The 20,697-nt window shown below is 32.9% G+C and overlaps 2 protein-coding genes across 5 annotated transcripts; both read right to left on the reverse strand.

Moving 5' to 3' along the window:
* Window positions 1–5,688: 5,688 nt before the first annotated feature.
* On the reverse strand, window positions 5,689–12,740 carry LOC105634234 (SWIB complex BAF60b domain-containing protein). 4 transcript variants are annotated; one of them, XR_005179116.2, is made up of 10 exons: window positions 12,151–12,740; window positions 11,568–11,679; window positions 11,265–11,439; window positions 9,688–9,823; window positions 9,087–9,201; window positions 8,819–8,990; window positions 7,890–7,940; window positions 7,548–7,723; window positions 6,263–6,598; window positions 5,804–5,942 (listed from the first exon to the last, which is right to left on the reverse strand). XR_005179116.2 is itself a non-coding variant. In XM_089716499.1 (9 exons), exons 1-9 carry the CDS (start codon window positions 12,639–12,641, stop codon window positions 5,817–5,819), a joined length of 1,548 nt encoding a protein of 515 aa, XP_089572625.1. In that variant the 5' UTR covers window positions 12,642–12,740; the 3' UTR covers window positions 5,689–5,816. The 4 variants fall into 4 exon arrangements, 3 of the variants coding, with proteins under 3 accessions (XP_089572625.1, XP_037497655.2, XP_037497654.2); XM_089716499.1 differs by lacking the exon at window positions 6,263–6,598 and having other exon boundaries at window positions 5,689–5,942; window positions 7,548–7,717; XM_037641727.2 differs by lacking the exon at window positions 6,263–6,598 and having other exon boundaries at window positions 5,689–5,942; window positions 9,688–9,772; window positions 12,151–12,737.
* Window positions 12,741–13,908: 1,168 nt separating this feature from the next.
* On the reverse strand, window positions 13,909–17,719 carry OTP51 (endonuclease). Its single transcript, XM_012217067.4, has 2 exons — window positions 17,028–17,719; window positions 13,909–15,982 (listed from the first exon to the last, which is right to left on the reverse strand). The coding sequence occupies exons 1-2, from the start codon at window positions 17,676–17,678 to the stop codon at window positions 14,093–14,095; spliced, it is 2,541 nt and encodes an 846-aa protein (XP_012072457.1). The 5' UTR covers window positions 17,679–17,719; the 3' UTR covers window positions 13,909–14,092.
* Between the last annotated feature and the right edge of the window lie 2,978 nt (window positions 17,720–20,697).

Below are 20,697 nucleotides of genomic sequence, written 5' to 3' on the forward strand. Positions count from 1 at the left end.
GTATGTATTGGAGCAATTAATAAAAAAGTAGGGTTGGCAAGCAATAAAATAGTTCAATCATTTTCACAGAAGATTTTAATCCAAGCAAGCATTATAATGGTGAAAGTTATTTATTCCTTGAAATGATGTGAGCAAAAACCTTTCATCTTGTTGGATCTGAATTTTGGAGCAAAGAAAATATAAATCAAGTTTAATTTTTTCTTTTTAATTACTTTATTTATATTATTAATCGGGAATCTAATATCACAATTGACAAGTGCATTTAATTAAAATGATAGCAATACCATCAAATTATAGTTTAAAAAATAATTATGCAAGTGACATTTAAATGAAAAATTAAAAATTAAAAAAAAAGAACTATTTTAAAAATGCTTTTGCCAAGAACAATGTATACTTTATTAAAAATTAGTCAAAATAATATAACAATTGATCATATATATGTACTTTCGGATTTAAATTATTACATTAAGTATTTCATGTGTTCTTCACTTATTTTTGGCAAATATTTAAATATATACCGAAAAATTAAGTAGTTGAAGGGATTAATTTCATTTAATAAAACATGAAAAAAAAAAATTCAGCAACGCTAGATAAAATTATAAGAATAATAATTTTCTGATGTACTTTAAATTTATGCAAAGAAGAGATTTAATATTGATGCGTATAAGCTCGTTACTAATGATGTATCTTCAATCTTATAAGAATAAGAATATAAGTTTAATTGTCAGGAAATTCACTGATAAGACTAAAAATTTCTACGGTAGTCCAAATGAATTAACACTTTGTCTTCTACTAAAAAAACAACTTTTGTGAGATTATTTGACACGATAGATTTATTTATTTATATTCTCTTTTAATAGTCCACCGTAAATTTGACTAATTTTCGCACAATTTCAAATAATTTTGATAAGGGATTCACTAAATGGACCATTGGAAGAAAGTAAGAGACCAAATTGATTGAATTTGGATCGAAGGAAGAAATGAAGATACCTTATATAAGGGCTTTCGAAGAAGACATACAGAAATCCTTATCACCATTAAAGCATCTTTCACGTGATGACAATGTCTCTTAATTGTTCGTGGCATTTGTATGGCCCCTTCTTATGAGGGTATCTTTTGTCCCCATTTATTCTTTTTTGCCCTTGTCAAGATGGAATCTTTTTAAATAAAAATGGAAGAGGATGTGCAAATTTAACAGTTTTTTTTTTTTTTTTTTCCTTGATCTTTCTAAGGCTGTTCTTGTCATTTAGGGTTTTGTTGTCTTTGTCTACTTTTAGGAGTTGGTGAGTAGCATTATTGTTTTTTCATGCTTGGTCCTTGCAAAAATTCCACTTTCTTGGTCCCGTTTATTTAACATCATCATTTTTTCTTCTCCTCTTCCCTTTTTACATCTTTACCCTTCATCTTCAACTCTTTTAGATACACCCCCCTTCCAACTTATATCCCATAGGCACCCTAACCTATCAATCTTTATTAGAAAAATTACAATGGATTTGTGTGATTTGTAAAATACAATTAGTTCGTTTCTGTATTTTTTAAAATATATTAATTTTTCTCTATATTTTACTTTTGTTATACTATTATATATTTCTATTCAATGTTTATATCTTTTCTGTTAAGTTAACAAAAAAAAAAAAAAAAAAACACAGAGGTAAAACAAGAGATAGTAAAATATTATACTAAAGAACAGTTCCTATAGCTTGAAAAATACAACTAGTTTATCTATGTATTTTTAAAAACAAAAGGAGTATTTTTGTCATTACATAAAGTACTTAACGAAAAAAATACACGAAATGATCTTATAGTCTAACGGAAGTAAACTATAAAAACATTTTAATCTATTTCCTGAAAGACAAGAATGAACTAGTTATATTTTACAAATTATAAGAATCGTACCGTAATGTCTTCATTTTTATTTAGAACTATTCCATTTAAATAATTGAAACTTTATATATCTTAATATTATTTTTAGTAGTTCAATAATCGAACATCTATTATAGTATATATATTGAGGAATTAGTCAAACCCTAATGTACAACTATATCTCATTTAAAGGGGTTTAATTTTGACTATGATGATATCCTTAAGACATTGATCATAAGTATGGATTTCTTTTCACATTACATTTCTTGACTCTTTCATTCTTTGACAAAATTTCTTCAAATTTGAAGAAAAATAATAATGAGTGTATCAAAAAGTACTTCATGCGCATCTTCAACATTTCTTTAGTGTCTAATCATATCCAAAGAGAGTTAAAAATTTGGGTGATTCCCAAACTAAATTATGACATGACATCTATAGTACTTTCAAAGATAATACATAAGAGATGGAGCTGAGGCAACGCAAGCATTTATCATTTACTAGAGTTTCAAATTATATAAAATATGAGTAATTGCAGTTGATATATTTTATTTATTCGAATGTAATTTTGGAGTTTATTTGCTAATATAAAATTGAGCTTATAATAGTCAAATAAATAAATTTACCTTTTTTTTTTTTTTCAAAAGATTGTGAATTTGTGATGTGCATTTTACATGAAACTAAACAAAATTCTAAAACATTAAAAAAAGGCTTTTGTTATGTGATTAGATAGGTATCTTTCTTTGAGTTGGTAGTTCTTTTTATAATAATAATAATAATAATAATAATAGTAAATAGGAATGCTAAAATGTAGTGGCTTATTACTTAGAATGCTAAATTTTAAAAATTACTTAATATTGTTCACACAAAGTAAATAGCTTCGGAAAAAAAAAAAGAAACACAAAGTAGATAGAATAAGAAAGATAAAACATTAATTTATATTTTTTGAAAATTAGAAAAAAAAAAAAAAAAAGACAAGGCATGTTGCAAGAAACTAAGAAAGGTGAAAGGCGTGAGCAGTGTCGGAGAAGGCGCGTGGAAATGACGCAGCTAATCATATGGTGGAGAGGAGTGGGGAAATAGGAATCGGTTCGCCGCGTATGAACGGCGGAGCATTGAACAGATCGAATATTAACGGGGCCCCATCTCAAAAGATTCTCCCTATTTTCTCCAATCTGGTTCACATTTTTTATTTTTCACATAAATCTCCTACTTCTCGCTTTTTCTCTCCACCACTGCCCTTTTCTTTCACTTGTCCTCCCCTATTGTCCTTTTATTCAACCATTATCCCAACATTATATTATTTTTTTATTTAATTAAATTTTATGTACAATTAAATATATATACCTTTTTATATTATATTTTCTCTTAAGGGCCTAATGCGGGGCAAGCAAAATTAAACTCAGGCCAATTTGCCGAGGATTTCTATAGTCTTTAGCACCAAAATAAACAAAAATATATATCATTGAATGAAAAATTCAATCACTCTAAAAATAAATCTGAACAAGTAGCCACAAATAGACTTGTGCAACCATCAAGTTGATCCAAAGACATTTCATCATAACCTAAATCCGAGTCCAACCAATCCTAAACTAGTTAGAACTGGGGTGGCCAAAATCCGGTTTTCAGAACCAGAATCGTAGGTTCCAAACCGGTGGGAACCGGAACCGAAACCCATGAGAACCGAAACCAGTCCGAGTAGGAACCAGAACCGTCCGAATCGGTTCGATTCCGATCCCACCAGTTTTAGAACCTTGAACCAACGGTTCCAGTTCCGATAAGAACCATCCGAAACCAGTCAAAACCATTCGAAATCAGTCAAACCGGTCAAAAATCCAGCCAAAGAACCAGCCAGAACCATCGATTTTAAAACTGTTAAAAAACCGAAATCAGACTGTTCAGTTTAAAACCGTAACCGAAAAAACCATTTATTTTCGATTCAGTTTCAGTTCCAAATTTTTTAGAACTGGAATTGGCAGTTCTAGAAACCGTAGCCACGTCTAGAATTGACTATATGAACCATTTATTTCTCTTCTGCTCTACTCATAGCTAACTCTGCCAATATGAGCTTAGAAAAACATCGCTTGTCTCGGGCCCAGATAAAGCAGGAGGGGTCTCGACAGGCTGACAACCAGCATAAGAATAATCAAACCTCAATATGAATCTTTCGAATGAGAATCCACTCCGAACGAAAATTATAAATGATCTCCTTTAGAGAATTGGAATAAAACCTAGCATATTGAGTGTATGAACATGACAAGCTCTAAAGGATTTGTTGGAAAAGAAAGAAAGAAATAAGAAAGGATAAGGAGAATCCTCCATTACCAAAGTGAAAGTCTAAGTCAGCATATCTCAGCAAAGAAGATAGGGCTAATAAAGATTTCAACTTTGAAATCGATAATAGTCAAGACATGACCAAAAGTTTTCACATCTTCACGTGAACAAGAACATTTAACATTTCCATTCAACGAAAAAAAAAAATCTCCCATTTCTGCACCTGAGATATATAGAGACAAATGCATTCTTTTTACACCATCCATGCCAACTTTTGTAGGGCCTCCACAAAAGAGTATTCTTTATACTTCCCACTAACTCTAAAGAAGCACACTTCAAAGTTCAAACTGTGGCTCAAGCCAAATAAAGAGAGGATGAGAAATTTTTGGATATATTATTCAGATATATAGAGAGAATATATTATATCCACATCTGCTCAACTAGCAAAATACTCTTATATCCTACTAACAACGGTCATAAGTTATAATCACAGGCTGAACACAAAACACATTTCACGTTCTACAAGTACAATATCCAAAGTTAAGGAGTTTAATTGTCTCTTTTGCCAAAAGAAACAAATACTCTTCAAAACAAACAAAATTTGGAAAGTTAAAAAATGTTTTATGTGCATTACACATCATTTCATATCTTTCTTACACCAGCACTTGTACCTAGAGATGCAAAGAAAGTTCCCTTATAATTATATGCAGATTGCTCTACAAACAGCAGCGCTACATGACCATTCATCACTTCATGCAAATATTCAAGCTAAAAAATACTGAATAATAGATGGAAATAATACAAGAGCCTGAGCAATAATTTAATAGAAGCACCTATATTACTGCTGAAGCTGCTACCATTCGTTTGCATGTCTAATGAATGATAAAACAGAAGGCTCGCTGTGAGGTAATATCCACCCATATAATGAGATAAGCACAGCTTGGCGGCGAATCATCAGAAATACAAATCATTGGATAAAAATCAAAATGAATTTAGCAGCTTCAAAAAGGCCAATACATTAAATCTAGACACTTCAGCTACACACTTAGCATTAAGTTGTGTGTTATAACTTACTAGGAAGTAGGAAAATTATAGCATTTGTACAGTAATCAGAAGTTCCATAAACGAACTTGTTAATTTTGGCATCAAAGACAAATGAAACACGCATACAGACTTAAAAAAGCACACAAGTAGTTCTGACTACTGGTTAAAGCCCAACAATTGGACAACAAAAAGGACTGGGGTCAAGATTCATGTTAGAGAAAAAATCATGTTGCAAAGGGACAAACTGGAATGAAAATTTTCTGAACTTGTGGTCCGTCGCTCCCTTTGATAAGGGAATGCATGGTAAGGTAAATTGCCTTTTGATATTGCAATTTTACCTTTAGGCTTTCTAAATTGCCCATAAAATTCTGAGAGATGTTCCCATATTTAGCTGGATCTTGTATGGGAGGCGGACATCCTTGGACTACTACTATACAAGTCAAATTGATAAATAAAATTCACCTAGTGGGGGGAAAAGCAAAGGAAACCATAAGTGATGGCACAAAGAAATATTTTCTGAAAACTATTTCCATTTCTTGGACAAGAAGCATACAGGATGCCGGCACATATTGAAAGTATGAACAACTCTAGCAAAATTGCTGCCTCCAATGGGCTTACAATATGTACCTACAACTCGCTCACTGTTCCATCTTGATGAAATGAGAAGTCAGAAGCTTCGAGACTGAGAAGCCATTGAATGAGTCAACCTCAAATAGTTCTTTTAGTTTATCATCACAAATGATTCTCCTCTTATCAGATGGATCCTTTAAAAAGAGTCAGAAAATTTTAGTAAGATAAAAATACATGTGCTGAAATCTGACAAGATTCTAAAATTATACAAGTCAATACAAAACTCGTTATTTAAGAAATCTATATCAAGCAATTGCAGATGATATATCTATAGAGATGATCTAATGAAGAATAGGGGGAACAGAACAGTGAATGTTTAATAGATGGTCCCATGCAAGTTAAAAAGAACCATTTTCAAAGTGACCATTTTAAAAAGTAGTAAAAGGGTGACAAGATCAGCCACCATAAAGTATAGTAGGCCAGGCATATGAAATCAAGCTTCCTTCTCACCTACCTGGTCCCAGGTTGATTTCTGATTTCAGTAATAGATGTGAGCACTTCACATGTACTCAACAGGTTTTACTCAGATTTCAATTTTTTCCTCTTTTTAACATATCCTTCTTTAGGCACTTGTACTTCCCATTTCTCTTCATACCCAACTTCACTTCTGTCATCTCACTTTCTGTCTACTATTTTTCTAAGTCTTTTGGGATTCAAGGGGAAGGAGGTTTTAGAAAGGTAGCCAATTACTGGGTTATTAGCCTGGTGGCTTGACTTCATTGTAAGGGTACATATTTGGAATTTCAAACAGGGTCAATCTCTCTACTGATAGAAACTAACCAAGCTTGATCTGTTTACAAGAAATAAATAAATTATTATAGTGAATACAGATAGAACAAGCTTTCTTGCATGTATCAACAATTATATCAAGAAATGTACATTCCTGATTGCACAATCTACTCTCATTATGATTATATTGTTAAATATCAATATGTACAATGTGAGCATGCCAATTACTGGAGAAGTCAAATCATCTAGTAAGCAGGAATTGAAGTAAGATAATTTGATCCATTGATCCCCAAAAAAGAAACTGTCTTCCATCATAGAATGATAAATGGCATAGTAATGAAAAGTCACATTTATCATTGCAAAATAGAGCACCAACATATCATCAGTTTTATTTTTTGAAAGGAAGACCGAGAACGAGCTAGATGTTGGATTATCCAATCTATTGGATGCATGCTTTGTGAAATGACCTGTGCATGTTTACCTCTGGCAACCATGTCAAGTTGGTAATTATTAAAAAACATTCCCCAACATTTTTCTAGTCAGGCAGATCATATACATAGACTAAGATTCAATATAGACACAATTCAAGGTGGGGCCAAGCTTTATACAAACTTCCTACACACCAGGCTCACTCATAATTTCCATCATGTAGTACCCTTCAATCATTATAACTTATTATCCTATGCCTCAGAGATATTGCTGTCTTTGTATCAGTAAATTTTTGTCTTTGCTTCAACTTATTTCCAATCTATGTTGCCTAAAATTTAATCATTTCCATTTCAAGGGTCCACTAAATAATTAACGTATATGGATGGCTAGTCAGCAAACTCAAGTTAGTAAAAATGCTCAGCATGTGCCTGAAAGATTGTCCATTTTCCCTACATTCACTTTGATTGAGGCTCAATTTTTATTATATATGCATGGGATTCCATTGAAAACGTTTTAGCTGAAAATCAAAAGTACTGCACTTACACAGTAGAGTTTTATTCAGGAGAATAATGGCGACATACCTGCAGATCATTCTGTTTTATGTATCCCCACATTCTCTTTACAACATCAGCTCGAGATAATTCATTTTCACCAGTGCCAAAAAATTTTACAAGAGCATCTGAGAGTGGAAGTGGGGCAAGAAGACCAGAAGCTCCTTTCTTCTGCCGTTTTTCTTTCTGCTTCGGCTCATCTGAACCTAAACAGCATAATTATTACAATATCATCACTAGAAGAGTACTGACACATTTTTTATTTTCTTATCCGAGTAGCACATGCCACGCTGATGAAAGATTGGGTCACAGAACTTAAATTTACAAACCCAATAAGTTAATATGCTGTGGACTTAAATTTACTGTTCTCACCTTCTCTCGGTTGCTTACTTCTTTTTTCCTTTTCTGAGGTGTTGTTTGGAACTACAAGATTAGGACAAGACATTAATGTTCCGAAATTTTCATTAAGACATCAACAAGAAAGTGGAAAACAACATCCTTTTGGTGAATGAGAAGAGAAAACTTAAATCATGGCTTCAGTAAATGTATTAACACATCACATATCATTCTCTTCAGAAAGTAAATCAGTATATTTGATCACTAAAACAATTGGAGTAATTCAGCCATAATTAATGAATTTGGAAACCCCCTATTTTCCTGAGCTTCCTACTTTATAGAGACTACTAGGTGTAGACTCAGGTGAGCTTTAATCCCAAACTAATCAATATCAGCTACAGACAGACTAGAGGTTAGAGGAAAGAGTGCGTGCAACAATCATGCCTACATACTGAACCACCTATAACAACAATTGTACCCAAGTCCAAACATTTAGTCCAAAGGATACACTAATGTCAAGTATTAATTCTTGAGTGATTAGTGTTGATTAAAAGAACCAGAACTCAACATGCTTAGTCACTAATTTTTATAGACAAAAGGTGAGCAGAGTTGCAAACAAAAAAGAAAGTCGATCTAAACTCAACAGTTTGATCAAGCAATATCAACATATTAGTTCATCCAATTAAGCATTTGTGGTTTGGAATCCCTGTGCTTCCAAAATGAGAAACAAAGCAATCATGAAACGTGATGCGTATCAATCTTAAGCATATTTATTTCCCATTATAGTAAATAACAAAATAATGCAAAAATTTAAATTGTAAAGTACTTTACTGATTCAATCAATATAAGTATTTAACTTAAGCCAAAAGGAAGGAGAACGTGTTTGAAAAAAAATTTCATTAGCATATATCGCCATAATGCATAGTAATTTAAAAAGAAAAAGAGAAGCTAATTTGGACACATACCTTCCTCATTTAGTGGCCATATGTGCTTGGACAATGCTTTATTCATTTGAAACATATTGATAGAATTAACATGGAAAAGAGCATGCAACGATTCATCGCATATTATGTTCTGCTTATTCTTTGGATCTTGTAAATTTCTCTCCCGAATATAGGCCCAAAGCCTCTTCACAACCTGGAAGCAAAATGTCAAGGAAAAACAAGTGTGAACAAAATCATCCCACACAATGAAACTGAATATAAAGAGATGACCAAATATCTATTCTCATACCTCTGTTCTGGCCAATTCAGACTCTCCAATGAACTCTTGTAATTGTGGAGAAAGGCTACACAATTTAGTGAAGCCGCCGCCTCTTTTCTTACCATCTTTATCCCCCTTAATCGACCTACTTGACAAGATAAATAATTTAATTCAGAAATACACAAGCGAGCACCCCCCAAAAACCATTCGTTGATATCTATATGATGTTTTAGTAATGCCATGTTAACAATTTTCATGTTCCAGTTCAATAATCAATGACAATCAATATCATCCACTTCAATCATCTTTCTAATAAATTCATCACCAACTTTCAGAACCTGAGCTGAAATACATATTAAAAATTTAAAAAGCCAAAATAAGATTGATAGACACCAGGAATTGAAGAGTAACCACAGACAGACTGCAGTTTTATTTTCAGAGATGAAGTTTTCTGGTAAAAAATGCATGATTCAGCAAATGGTAACTTCCAATCGTCAATTAACATCCTTTAGCAAACATAATGTAAGTAATTTCTGTTCTTTGAAACACAGAAATGCTAAAAGAAACTAAGGTGCTGCAAACAAAAGAAATCCACTCATAGAAAGGAGACAAAATAAAGCAAGAAACTCACCTTCCTTTCTTTTTTTTTTTCTCCATATCTTCCTCTTCTTCTTCTTCCTCTTCTTCACTTTGGTCCTCTTCTTCTTCCTCTTCTTCTGACACAGAATTACTACCATCTTCATCTTTTACTTTCAGTTTTTCATTCTCTGATTGCTCATTAATGGCACAGGTTAATACAACAATCAAATGCCTAAACATGCAACTTCAGGATAATATCTCCAAAGGTAAATAATAAGAAGATTTTATTATACCGTAAATGAAATAAAGTGGGAGTTCAATGTGGAAGCCTTTTGTGGCAGTTGAAGTTGAAATTGCAGAAAATATAAACATCCTAAAGTAGTCCAAAGACTGGCCAAAAAAGGATTAGTTTTCATGAAATAAAACATTACGATGCCACAGGCAGAGAAAAGTTGAGAAGGGTGGTAAAAACAACCTAGAAAAAAGAAAATTCATTTACAAATAATTAATAATATCAATTTTCCTACTGTCAAGTAGAACTATTATTGCACTTCGATTTAGCACCAATACCCCTAACCGCATATATATACACTATTCATTTATTTTTTTATTTACAATTTTGACACTTAATGTAAACATTCTAGATGCAGTAATCCTGTCTCGAATTTCTTACCATACCCAAATTAATGCATTCTTATAAAATTATACATGTTGACTTATACACAATTTTTGAAGTATTTGCATGGTGTACTTATGCTTCTATCAATGTGTAATTCTGAATTGTAAGATTCTGATACCACTGTCATAAACGCATAAACATGAATGAAAATATAAGTCATCAACATAAGCCTAGTCTAAAAAAAGAGAGAAGGAAGAGCATAAATGATAAGCAGGATGCAAAATTATCACACAAACTAATCTAGGGAGATCTACATAATCAAGTGTTCACTATTCAAAAGTGATATTGGATCATCAAATTTTGACCACGCTGACAAGTTATAAGAGAAATCAATACAAGTGTTACACTTGCTTTAGACAAAAGCAACACATGTTGCACTATAGAACTTTTATAACACAGCTTCTTATTTCAATTATTCTGTATAGTATTGGAAAAATCACTCATAAGTTAATCCAAACAGTTTTTCTGCTTGCTTATTTGTAAGATATGCAATCAGAATACTGTAAACAAAAAGAAAAGAAATATAAAAGAAGCTATTGTTATGCGGTAAGCCACACAACAGGACGTGATTCTGCTTTTCACAAATGCAGCTTAACAATATGAAGATTTGCTTAAGAATTTTGATGGAAATATCTCAGGCCTTTACCAGAGGGGAATCCTCAGGAACACAATTGATCTATAAGAAGAACATAAACAAAAAGGGAACTTCTCATCTCGTGCTAAATAAAGTGCATTTTAATTGGCATGGCAAAGTTTAAAAAATAAACTGGATTAGTCAAAATAAGAAAATGCAAGTTACAGCATAACTAGAGAATAAACAAACATGCACACACAATGAAACAAACTTATATGTGAAATGATTGGGATTGCCCTAACAAGCAAGACAATTAAGCACAAATCCATTCCCATGACAGAAATATGTGAAAAGATAAATTTATAAAGGAAAATACCAGCTTCTGCAGTTAATGGCCAAATATGCTTGGACAGGGCTTTATTCATTTGAAACATATTAATTGAATTTACACGGAAAAGATCACGAAATGCTTGGTCACATTTTATATTCCGCTTATTCTTTGGATCCTGCAAATTGTTCTCCCGGATATAGGCCCAAAGTTTCTTCACAACCTAGAACGATAACACAGAATGAAGAAGTGAAATAATTAATTATGTTCCAAAACTCCAAGGTTGCATCATGTCATGCATGAATTAGTGTTTCCAGAGGATCAAAAGAGACATCTAATTTATAGAAATACCTCAGTTCTAGCTAATTCAGTCACTCCAACAATCTTTTGTAGTTGTGGAGAAAGGCTGCATAACTTCGTAAAGCCACCTCTTTTTTTCACTTTTTTTTGTCGTTCATTGGACCTATTTGATCAACAAAATAACATATATTGAGCAATATCAATTACAGAAGCTCGAACCCAGACTGATTTCATACTTCATATTAAACACAAAACAATAAGCGCTCAAGTCACCTTCATATCATAAATGATAACAGAAAGAAAAGGCAAAAAATATCAAAATGTTTGTCAACAAGTTTCTTTTAATAATAAAAAAAAAAATGTGATTGAACTTCTGAGACGAAGCTCAAAGGTGGCACTGACATGCAAAACGGTAAGTAAAACCAATTCGCACACGAAGTAAGAGCTGAGAAAAGAGGCATACAAATTTTAAACGAACTATACATCTAATTTCACATTCAGACACCTAATTCCATTACCAAATCAACCATAACCGATTCTTTATGAATATTCATCTCAATATTCAACTATAAGTTTCATTTCCTTCTAAGCTAAAAATACCCGACCAAAAAGGAATTTAAGGAAAAAAAATTACTCTTTTCTTTCAGCTTCCTCTTCTTCTTCTTCTTCTTCTTCTTCTTCTTCGCCGTCCTCCTCTTCCCCTTCTCCTTCTACGACGTCGTTGTTATTTTCTTCCGCATTTTCTTCTTCCTCTTCTTCCTTATCGTTGTTCTCTAGAGTTTCAAGGTAAATGTCAATTTGTTCCCTAATAAAAGCTTTCCGGTCCGATAAATTGACGCCGAACTCTTCCTCCAACTTTCGGCGGATACTGCCGGCGGTGGCCGTGTCGAGGTCAGAGTCCTGGAGAACTTCGCGAAGCCGGGTCACGAGGTCTGAGTCCGACACCATTTCTTCTTCGAGTTTCGATATCGACGATGCTCTGGAGATGAAAGTTGTGATGTTAAACTTTTCGTTATGGAGAAGCGAGAGCACGAAATAGTCTGCTATCCGTTTTCTTTTCTTGAGAACGGCGTCTCTTGTGCAGTGCAGGTGCACCGCCAGGTGTTCGTGTCCTAGTGAGGGCATTTCTGGAATTATGACGAAGTCACCAGAACGACATCGCGTGAAACAATATGTTGAATGCCTAATAATCTATTTTATGGTCGAATGCTTGAATTAACAATATAGTGGTTGAAGAATAATTCAGTTCTCCGATGATCTTGTTCCAAGAAGAAATGTCTTTTCATTATTTAGTTTGAGTTTGAAAAAAACCTCATAGGCAAAAAAAAATCAATTTAATTCAATTTTATCAGAAAAAATAATTAAATTCTTATATAAAATTTGTTTCAAACACCATGTAAATTAAATATTTTCAATTTATTTTATTTTTAAAAATAATTACTTTTATTTATTTAAAAATTGATAGTAATATTACAATTTTAGGAAACTATAATATAAGTTATAATGATATTTGTAATTTGAATACAAATCCATGTAATTAAATTAAATTATTGTAATATCAAACCTAAAAATAACATAACTTTTAATACTTCAAAATTATTTATGTTCTGTAAATTATCTCATTTTCAAATACAAGAATTGACAAAATGAAATTCTTCTGGAATTGAATTCTTGCAAAATTTAGATTTCCAAACAAGGGGTTAATGATTTACAACAGGGGAAATAAAAAAAGAAAGAAAGAAGATAACTGTGACGCTTCACAGATTCCCTATCAGCTAGGAGCAGGACAAACTGCAGGATTATCCTAAACTTTTCAAGCACAAAAGGGAAGCAGAATTGTATAATTGTCCGCATCACCAGAGGATTCAAGATCATCAGCTAGGCAACTAAAGAAAATACAAAAACTAGAGCCAGTAAGTTCCAGTCATTGCCATAAAATCACAAGAAAACCGTGAACACAAAATTAAACCTTCCCTTCCCTAGAAACAAAAAGCTCACCTCCCTGCCACCTATGATTCATTATCTTATCAGTAAAATCAAGTCACAATCTCACACTCCGCAATCTATAAGAATGAAGTGAAGGCTATACAGCACTATAATGCATTTACAGTGTCATACAGTAATATTCCATAGAATGACATGAGAGGTGAGAGTATTGCTGTATTAAACTTCATAGAGATGTGTCAACAACATCTGAATTTGGTTGTTGAACATTATGGAATCCACTTCCACCTCCTTGTTAAACCTGCATTTAGTAGGTTCACACATGCAAGAGAGAGACGCAGAAATCCGACAGTTCCTTTATATGGGAATTGGGATGAGGATCAAGAAATCAAAAGTTAACAATTACAAGATACCATCATACCATAGCATAAACCATAATAGAAGAACATTATGAAACAGAAATCCAATTGGATTATATTTTGTGAGAACTTCTTTACGAACTGATTAATCATTAACTTAATTCTGTAGGGATATTACTATTTACAAATTTCAAGTTACTGAGGATGATACATAATGAAAATCTGTGTTAACTGGTGCACCAACCCATATGGTCGAGGATATACCCACAAGTTTTATGGACCATCAATGTCACTAGCAGCATCAATATCAGATTCTGCTGCATCAATATCAGATTCACTATCGAAGTTTATATGTTGTGTTTCTACTGCATTGTTGTCTGACATCTGATCACCCACTCGCAGATAATCTTTGAGATCGTCTATAATATATGGCTCTACAAGTTTCCAGAACCATATGGAATCACTTCCTAGAAAGCCTATCCAAAACACTCTTCCCTTCACCTTCACCCTGCAACTGAGAGATTTTGCTTTGAATGCTTTGACAACCTTTGCAACACCTTCGCGACTTCCTTTCAGCTTCAGCAAGATATCCCCAGATGATGTTCTGTGACCTCCATACATATACCAGTATGCAAGAACCTGTGGTGATAACCACCGATGAATTAACTTAGGTATAATGGCTCGACCTTTTGGCCAAAACTGGTCTGCATAGAAACCAAAGTAAGAGTGCGAGATAGTAGAAAATCTGTAAGATATATCATCGCTGCCATCATTAAGCTTACAGGAAGGGTGTAACCACTCATGGTATTCATCATATAAATGCCTCCTCAAAACAGAATGTACGCTAGAATTCTCATTGAACTCAAACCGAATCATGTGTCTCTTCCTTTCTTCATCTGATTCAATTTGCAAACCACCTAATAGCAAGCCTACTAAAATTTCTCTCTGATTTTTGCTCATCTTGAGGCTTACAGGCTTCTTAACCTCTTTCCTGCTCAAGCTTAGCACATAGTCAAGCTTTTGCATCAATGAGGGTTCAATATCATATTTCTTCTGGCACATCAGATTATACACATTCTCTGCTTTCACATGTTCCCCAGAAGAGAGATATGCACTTAGAATAATATTACATGATCTGCCAGTAACACCAACACCCTCACCACTACAAATATGGGTGAAGATCTCCTCTGCTTTGTCAAGATTACCAACTTTCACCAAAGAATCCAAGTACATATTGTAAATTGTTCGATTTGGTCGACATTTCTTAAGGCAAGCAGAGAAGACTGATTCCAGTTTATCATGCAAATTTAAATTTAAGTACAAATTCATTAGTTCACTAAAAGAAGGCATAAGGGGCTTCATACCACTCTCAATGAACTCTTGCATAAGTGATTCTGACAAATCCATTTCCTGAGCTCGACATAACACCTCTATGATTTTATGATATCCTGTGACACTAACAGAGCCCAAACGTTCCTTCATTTCCCTGAATATCTCCAAAGATTTCATATGTTCTCCAACCTTAGCAAAGACTTCCATTCTATACACAAAAGCTTGTGTGGGAGGACCACCATCAATTCTGAGGAGTTTGAGCCAAGTTGCTTCTGCTTCCTCCACATCACCATCCTTTGAGCAAGCCCTCAAAATTGACAGAAGCACATCCCTGCCCTCTTCTATTCCTGCTAGCTTCATCTCTTCCCTTAGTGATGCAATTCTTGCTCTATCTATGTTGTCCTGATAGCTATGCAGCCATATTAGGCCACCATAGATATGCTTCTGTATCTCAAGTCCAGATGTCACCAAATTATGAAAAATAAACTCAGCCTGCTTGAGATAACGTTTAGAAGTGTCTGCTGGTTTGGTCACAAGAGCTCTAAAGAGAGAATTGTGCAAACTAAGTCGTGGCTTGTAACCTCCCAACTGAATCATACGATTGTATATGCTACATGCTTCGTCAAGGCAACCTTGAACTGGTGCACTAAGATATGCAATGACCAAAATGTGAAAAGTGGACTCACTAGGCACACGCCCCTGATTAATAATATCATCAAATAACTCTCTGCACTTTGCAAACTTTCCCTCCTTGCCCATGTAATCTGCTAGCTTTGTTGATAGAGCAAAATCAAATCGATACCAGTGCTGCTGCATCATCCATTTGTAGACCTGACAGACAACCAAATCAATTTCTTAACGAAAATATATACTTTATATTTTGTTACATTGTTCTAAATATTTATTTCGAAGTACCCTAGCCAAATAAAGTTACAAACTTTATGCACAACGCAAAATCAATAAGCCAGTTCAGGTTCAACCTTCAATAACAGTTATACAACCTTTTAAAAAGTAACTCAAGTATTACCTTAATGACAAGCATATATCACGATTTCCAAATGGCAATTCTAAAATCAGAGGTAACTATAACCCAAAGTAGCATTGCACAACTAGTGTGAGAAGTTGTGAATTAAGAGAATTTTATTAAAGAAGATGAAAAAAATGTGTACCAAATCTGATTTAAGATGAAGGTAAATTAAATATATATACAGGTACAAGCAGTAACAAACTGCCTTTGACTTTGTGTTGACTGTAATAACTTGAGCTAAGTAAACATGTGAGCTTATTGTAAGCACTAATAACACCTGTGCAAGTAACTTTATCTGGGGCGATTTTCCTTCTCTTCATTTCTTTCCATAGCTTCTCTACCTGCCTCAAACTATTGACTCTTCCTTGCATATCTAATAGAAAATTGTATATCCAGACATTTGGTTCACAGCCATTTACTTTCATCTTTGTCACAAGCCTCATTGCATCTCTTATCCTGCCTTTTCTTACCATAAATTGCAATTCTGAATTTTCTAGCTTTAATACAACTACTAACAAGTCTTGAACAAGTATGACTATCAGGAAACACATTGTATTTCTTGAAATCATCCAAGCCAGATAAAATAAAATCCCAATTCTTTGATTATATCAAGTACCTTATTAGAAGCTTTAGCATTCATTTTTCTGGTCTAAATTCTTTGATTCTTGTTGGTGCTCTATTTGTTTCTCTATTGATGCAGCAGATTGCATTGTAGGATTTAACAACTAGCCCTCAGTTTTACTTTAGATTTTCAGAGAAAAAAACACGACTAGCACAAAAATACACACACAAACAAATGAGCAGTGCTGTAAGGAATCAAAACAAAGATGTTCACTTTCAAAGAATTACCCTAAACCCGGTCTCGTTTTCGCGGATGCGCATACAATGAACGGCAATATAGGTAGCGTCCTCCTGCCTCATCCATTTCTTCTGCGCATTAAGTATCCTCACCAAAGTCCCCGCTTTATGCGCAGGCAACTGCTTACACAGCCAGGCCAATCTTGCCCGCCTCCACTGCTCCGGCAACTCTTCCAACTCCTTCACCTCCAGCGCCGGCGAATCAATGTGCTTCAAATCCCAACCAGCTCCCGAATGTCCCAGATCGCCCTCGTATTTAAAAACGTCACTTTCGTTCTCGTTGCTTGACAAGTCCCACTTCCCTTCGGATTCGGGAAGAGAATGGTATTCGCACTCCAACTGTTCGGTGGAAGTACTGAAACACTTGAGACTCCGAAGTGGACAGAAATTTCGACGGAAAAGAGTAGAGGTGGGGAGAGAGCCGAGAAAGAAGCGTTGCCGGATGTAGTGGTGGTGGTGGAGTTGGTGGTGAGAGCAAGAAAGAGTGAATGAACGGAGAAGGGAGAGAGAGGAGAAGAGGGAAGTGCGCATAGGGAGAAGGAGGGTTGTGTTGGGTTTTGGGTTTAAGGAGGGATTATTAAAATTGTAGAGAACGGTGAGAGTGGATGGTGGAGAGAGCTCCTGGGCTCCGCTAGGAAGCATGACTGATTGCTTGGCTATTACGGCGAGAATAGGCGAAGAGGGTTTTAGAAATCTTAACTCCGGAGCAAGTATGGGGCAGGCTGTCTTCTTCTGTAAAAAGGCCCACTATCTTCTGTAAAAAGGCCCAAAATGCATAAGAAATTGTACAATTTTTAATTTTTTTAAAATAAACATAAAATAAAACAGTATAATAAATTATAGCTGGGCAATGCACTTCAAAATGACTAATTTCTTACTAAGAGAGTAATCTCAAATTTTAGAAACGATGAATTGGAACCAATTACTCTTCAATTTCACCTATTAATTCAAATCCTCGTTGCCTATTCAAGATTTCCAGCATAACTCTTCTTTTTTTTTTTTTTTTTAATCGATTAATTCCAATTTTAATGAGAGAGTAATATCGGTTCCTAGAATTGATGAACCGAAATAATTTTCTGTTCATTTTCAATTCAATTTTGATTTCCAACCAGATTATTCATAGCCATCTAATAGTTTTTCTTTTGATGGAATCTAATTTTATTATTTTCAATTTTCATTTAATTAATTATTTTGAATTGAAACAAATACTTTTTTGATATTTTAAAAATTAAAATTTTAAAATACATTTTACAAAAAATTGAAAAGATAATTTTTCATGTGAAAATTTATTTTATAAATTGAAGTTTGAAATTGATAATTAAAATTTTTTAACACGTATATATTTGAGTATAAACAAAAAAATTTGATATCACATCAAAATGCAAATTCCAATGTGATTTTATATTTTATTCATTTTTTTACTCACAATTAAAAGTGTTTTCTAATTAGTTTACTTGTACCCATTAAGTGAAGTTATTTTCTCAAGTATTTTTAAGGGTATATTTTCTTAAATCGGATATATAATATATTTTATCTAGACATATTAATATTCTTCTTAAGTGTTCTTCTTTAATTAATAAAAAAAAAAGACATGTTAACTTTTATTAAATTTATTTTTTTTTGTCCTATAAAAATTTTTTTTTTTTCCTTCAACCTTGCATGCCTTAAAACTATAGTGGACCGCCTAATAAATAAATAAAAATAAAGTCATTGAAAGGCAAGTTTATTAATTTTAATGTGAAACACATATTTATTAGCACAAATATGAGGTGTGTTATAGTTTCCCCACGTCAAAGGGAAATAGTGAATCACATTCACTTACCAATAATTGGATACTAGGAACTTTTGTTGGCATCGAGATTAAGAAACACATCACCTACACGCTCAATAAACTTGGGAAAAACAAAGACATGAAAAGGACATAAATCTAATTTAATGACTAGAATGCTAAAAATAGCTTTTAGATTTCCATTTCATCGCTAAGTGCACCGGCTCAATTAATCCGAATTTATACCGAGTAAATTTATAGAGAGGGCTCCTGAGTATTTAAAGAAATTTTATATTCAGAGTTCAAACTCGAAATTTCTAATTGATGGAGAAAGATATCTATCATCTCATTTCACTCGTTGAAGTGCTTCTAATTATTTTAAGTAAATGCCCTGTACTCATTTTGTCCACATATATAAATAGTTTAAGAGTTATGATTATTAAATAAGCAATTAATTTTCTTATTAAATTACTATTTAAAAAATTATGGAGATAATTATTGCATTTAATATAAAAAAAATAAACTGAGAAAAATATAATTAATTACTTATTCACATTTTTAAAGCAATTTATATTTATTGAGAGAGAGAATACCGCTCACCGAAAAACTGTCGTTAGTTAGTGTATTTTTATAGTCATAATAATAATAATGAAATTGCATTATAATATTTAGTTGAATTGAATTATTACTTGAAGCTACACCCACTTCACTCAAAAGTGCGGCTTGACGTTGCTTTGATTAGACATAGAAGCTAACCCAATTTGCAAAGCATAATTTGCTGCATGAAAAAATAAGTGAACAAAACCGATTTCATCACGTTGACTCGAAGATAAGTTATTTGTTTGCGGAAAATACTTGTTTGCACCGGTTCTATAATCTCATTTATAGATCGACCAATAAAAATATAAAATTTTAAAATTATCCTTTTTGTTATCTTTTTTTTTTAATATATGATCAAAAATTTTATTTTCATCGATTTGGTCCATAAATGAAGCCATGTAATTGATTTAAGTAAATCAATTCTTGTACCTACTACCAAATGTATGAAGCATCAATAAATTGAGTTACCTTTATAGTTGCCTTGCATTAATTTTGTGGCTAATGGCTATAGTTATTCTGAACTAGTAATGCCTTTTTTTCTATCAACATTTGTCCCCACAAAAATTTTCGTTATGTTTAAGAATTTAAATAATATTGTATGAATACTATGAAAAAAAAATATTTATATTTACGGTATTTAATATAAATGGTCTGATATATTACGGAGTGAGTAAAAAATAATTACATTTCATTAAAAAGTTCAAACAAAAAATAGAGACTATGTAATATGGATGAATTAGATGTATCCATGAATTTTATAGAAAGAAGATGGACTTACCATTTTTTGAGATCACAATTTAGGATTTTGATTCCCTAACCTGTTCTATCAAAAGGCAACCATAAAAGGAAGTAAAGCAAAGGTGCTTTTGTTTTGAGAGAGGGACAATCTTTATCCAGTAAGAAAACTTAATTACCGTCATTATTTATTAACTACTTCCTTTGTCCTAAAACATGGCTTGTTTTTATTTATATATATATACTAAGTAATTAATATTGTAATAAAATGCTTTATAATTGAACTAAATTAGGTTTTTTTTTCTTAATTCTTCCATTTTCTATTCCCCATTAATATGTGACTAAGATCAATAGAGAGAAAGAGACAAGCGATACGATGAGTTTTAAAGAATCATACACAATAGTTATTATATTTAGTACAAATAAAAGCAATTACTTACTTCATTTCATTTTGTTTCCTTGTTATTCATTTTTTTGGATGCTCAAATTTTTTTGCGAGGTTTCTAAATTTAAATATATAAATAATTACTTTTCTTATAATAACTTTTAGAATTATTT

This window comes from Jatropha curcas, chromosome 11, assembly GCF_041381405.1.
Source record: "Jatropha curcas cultivar XTBG-Jc1 chromosome 11, XTBG_Jcur_1.0, whole genome shotgun sequence".
In the NCBI taxonomy this organism is placed as follows: Eukaryota; Viridiplantae; Streptophyta; class Magnoliopsida; order Malpighiales; family Euphorbiaceae; genus Jatropha; species Jatropha curcas.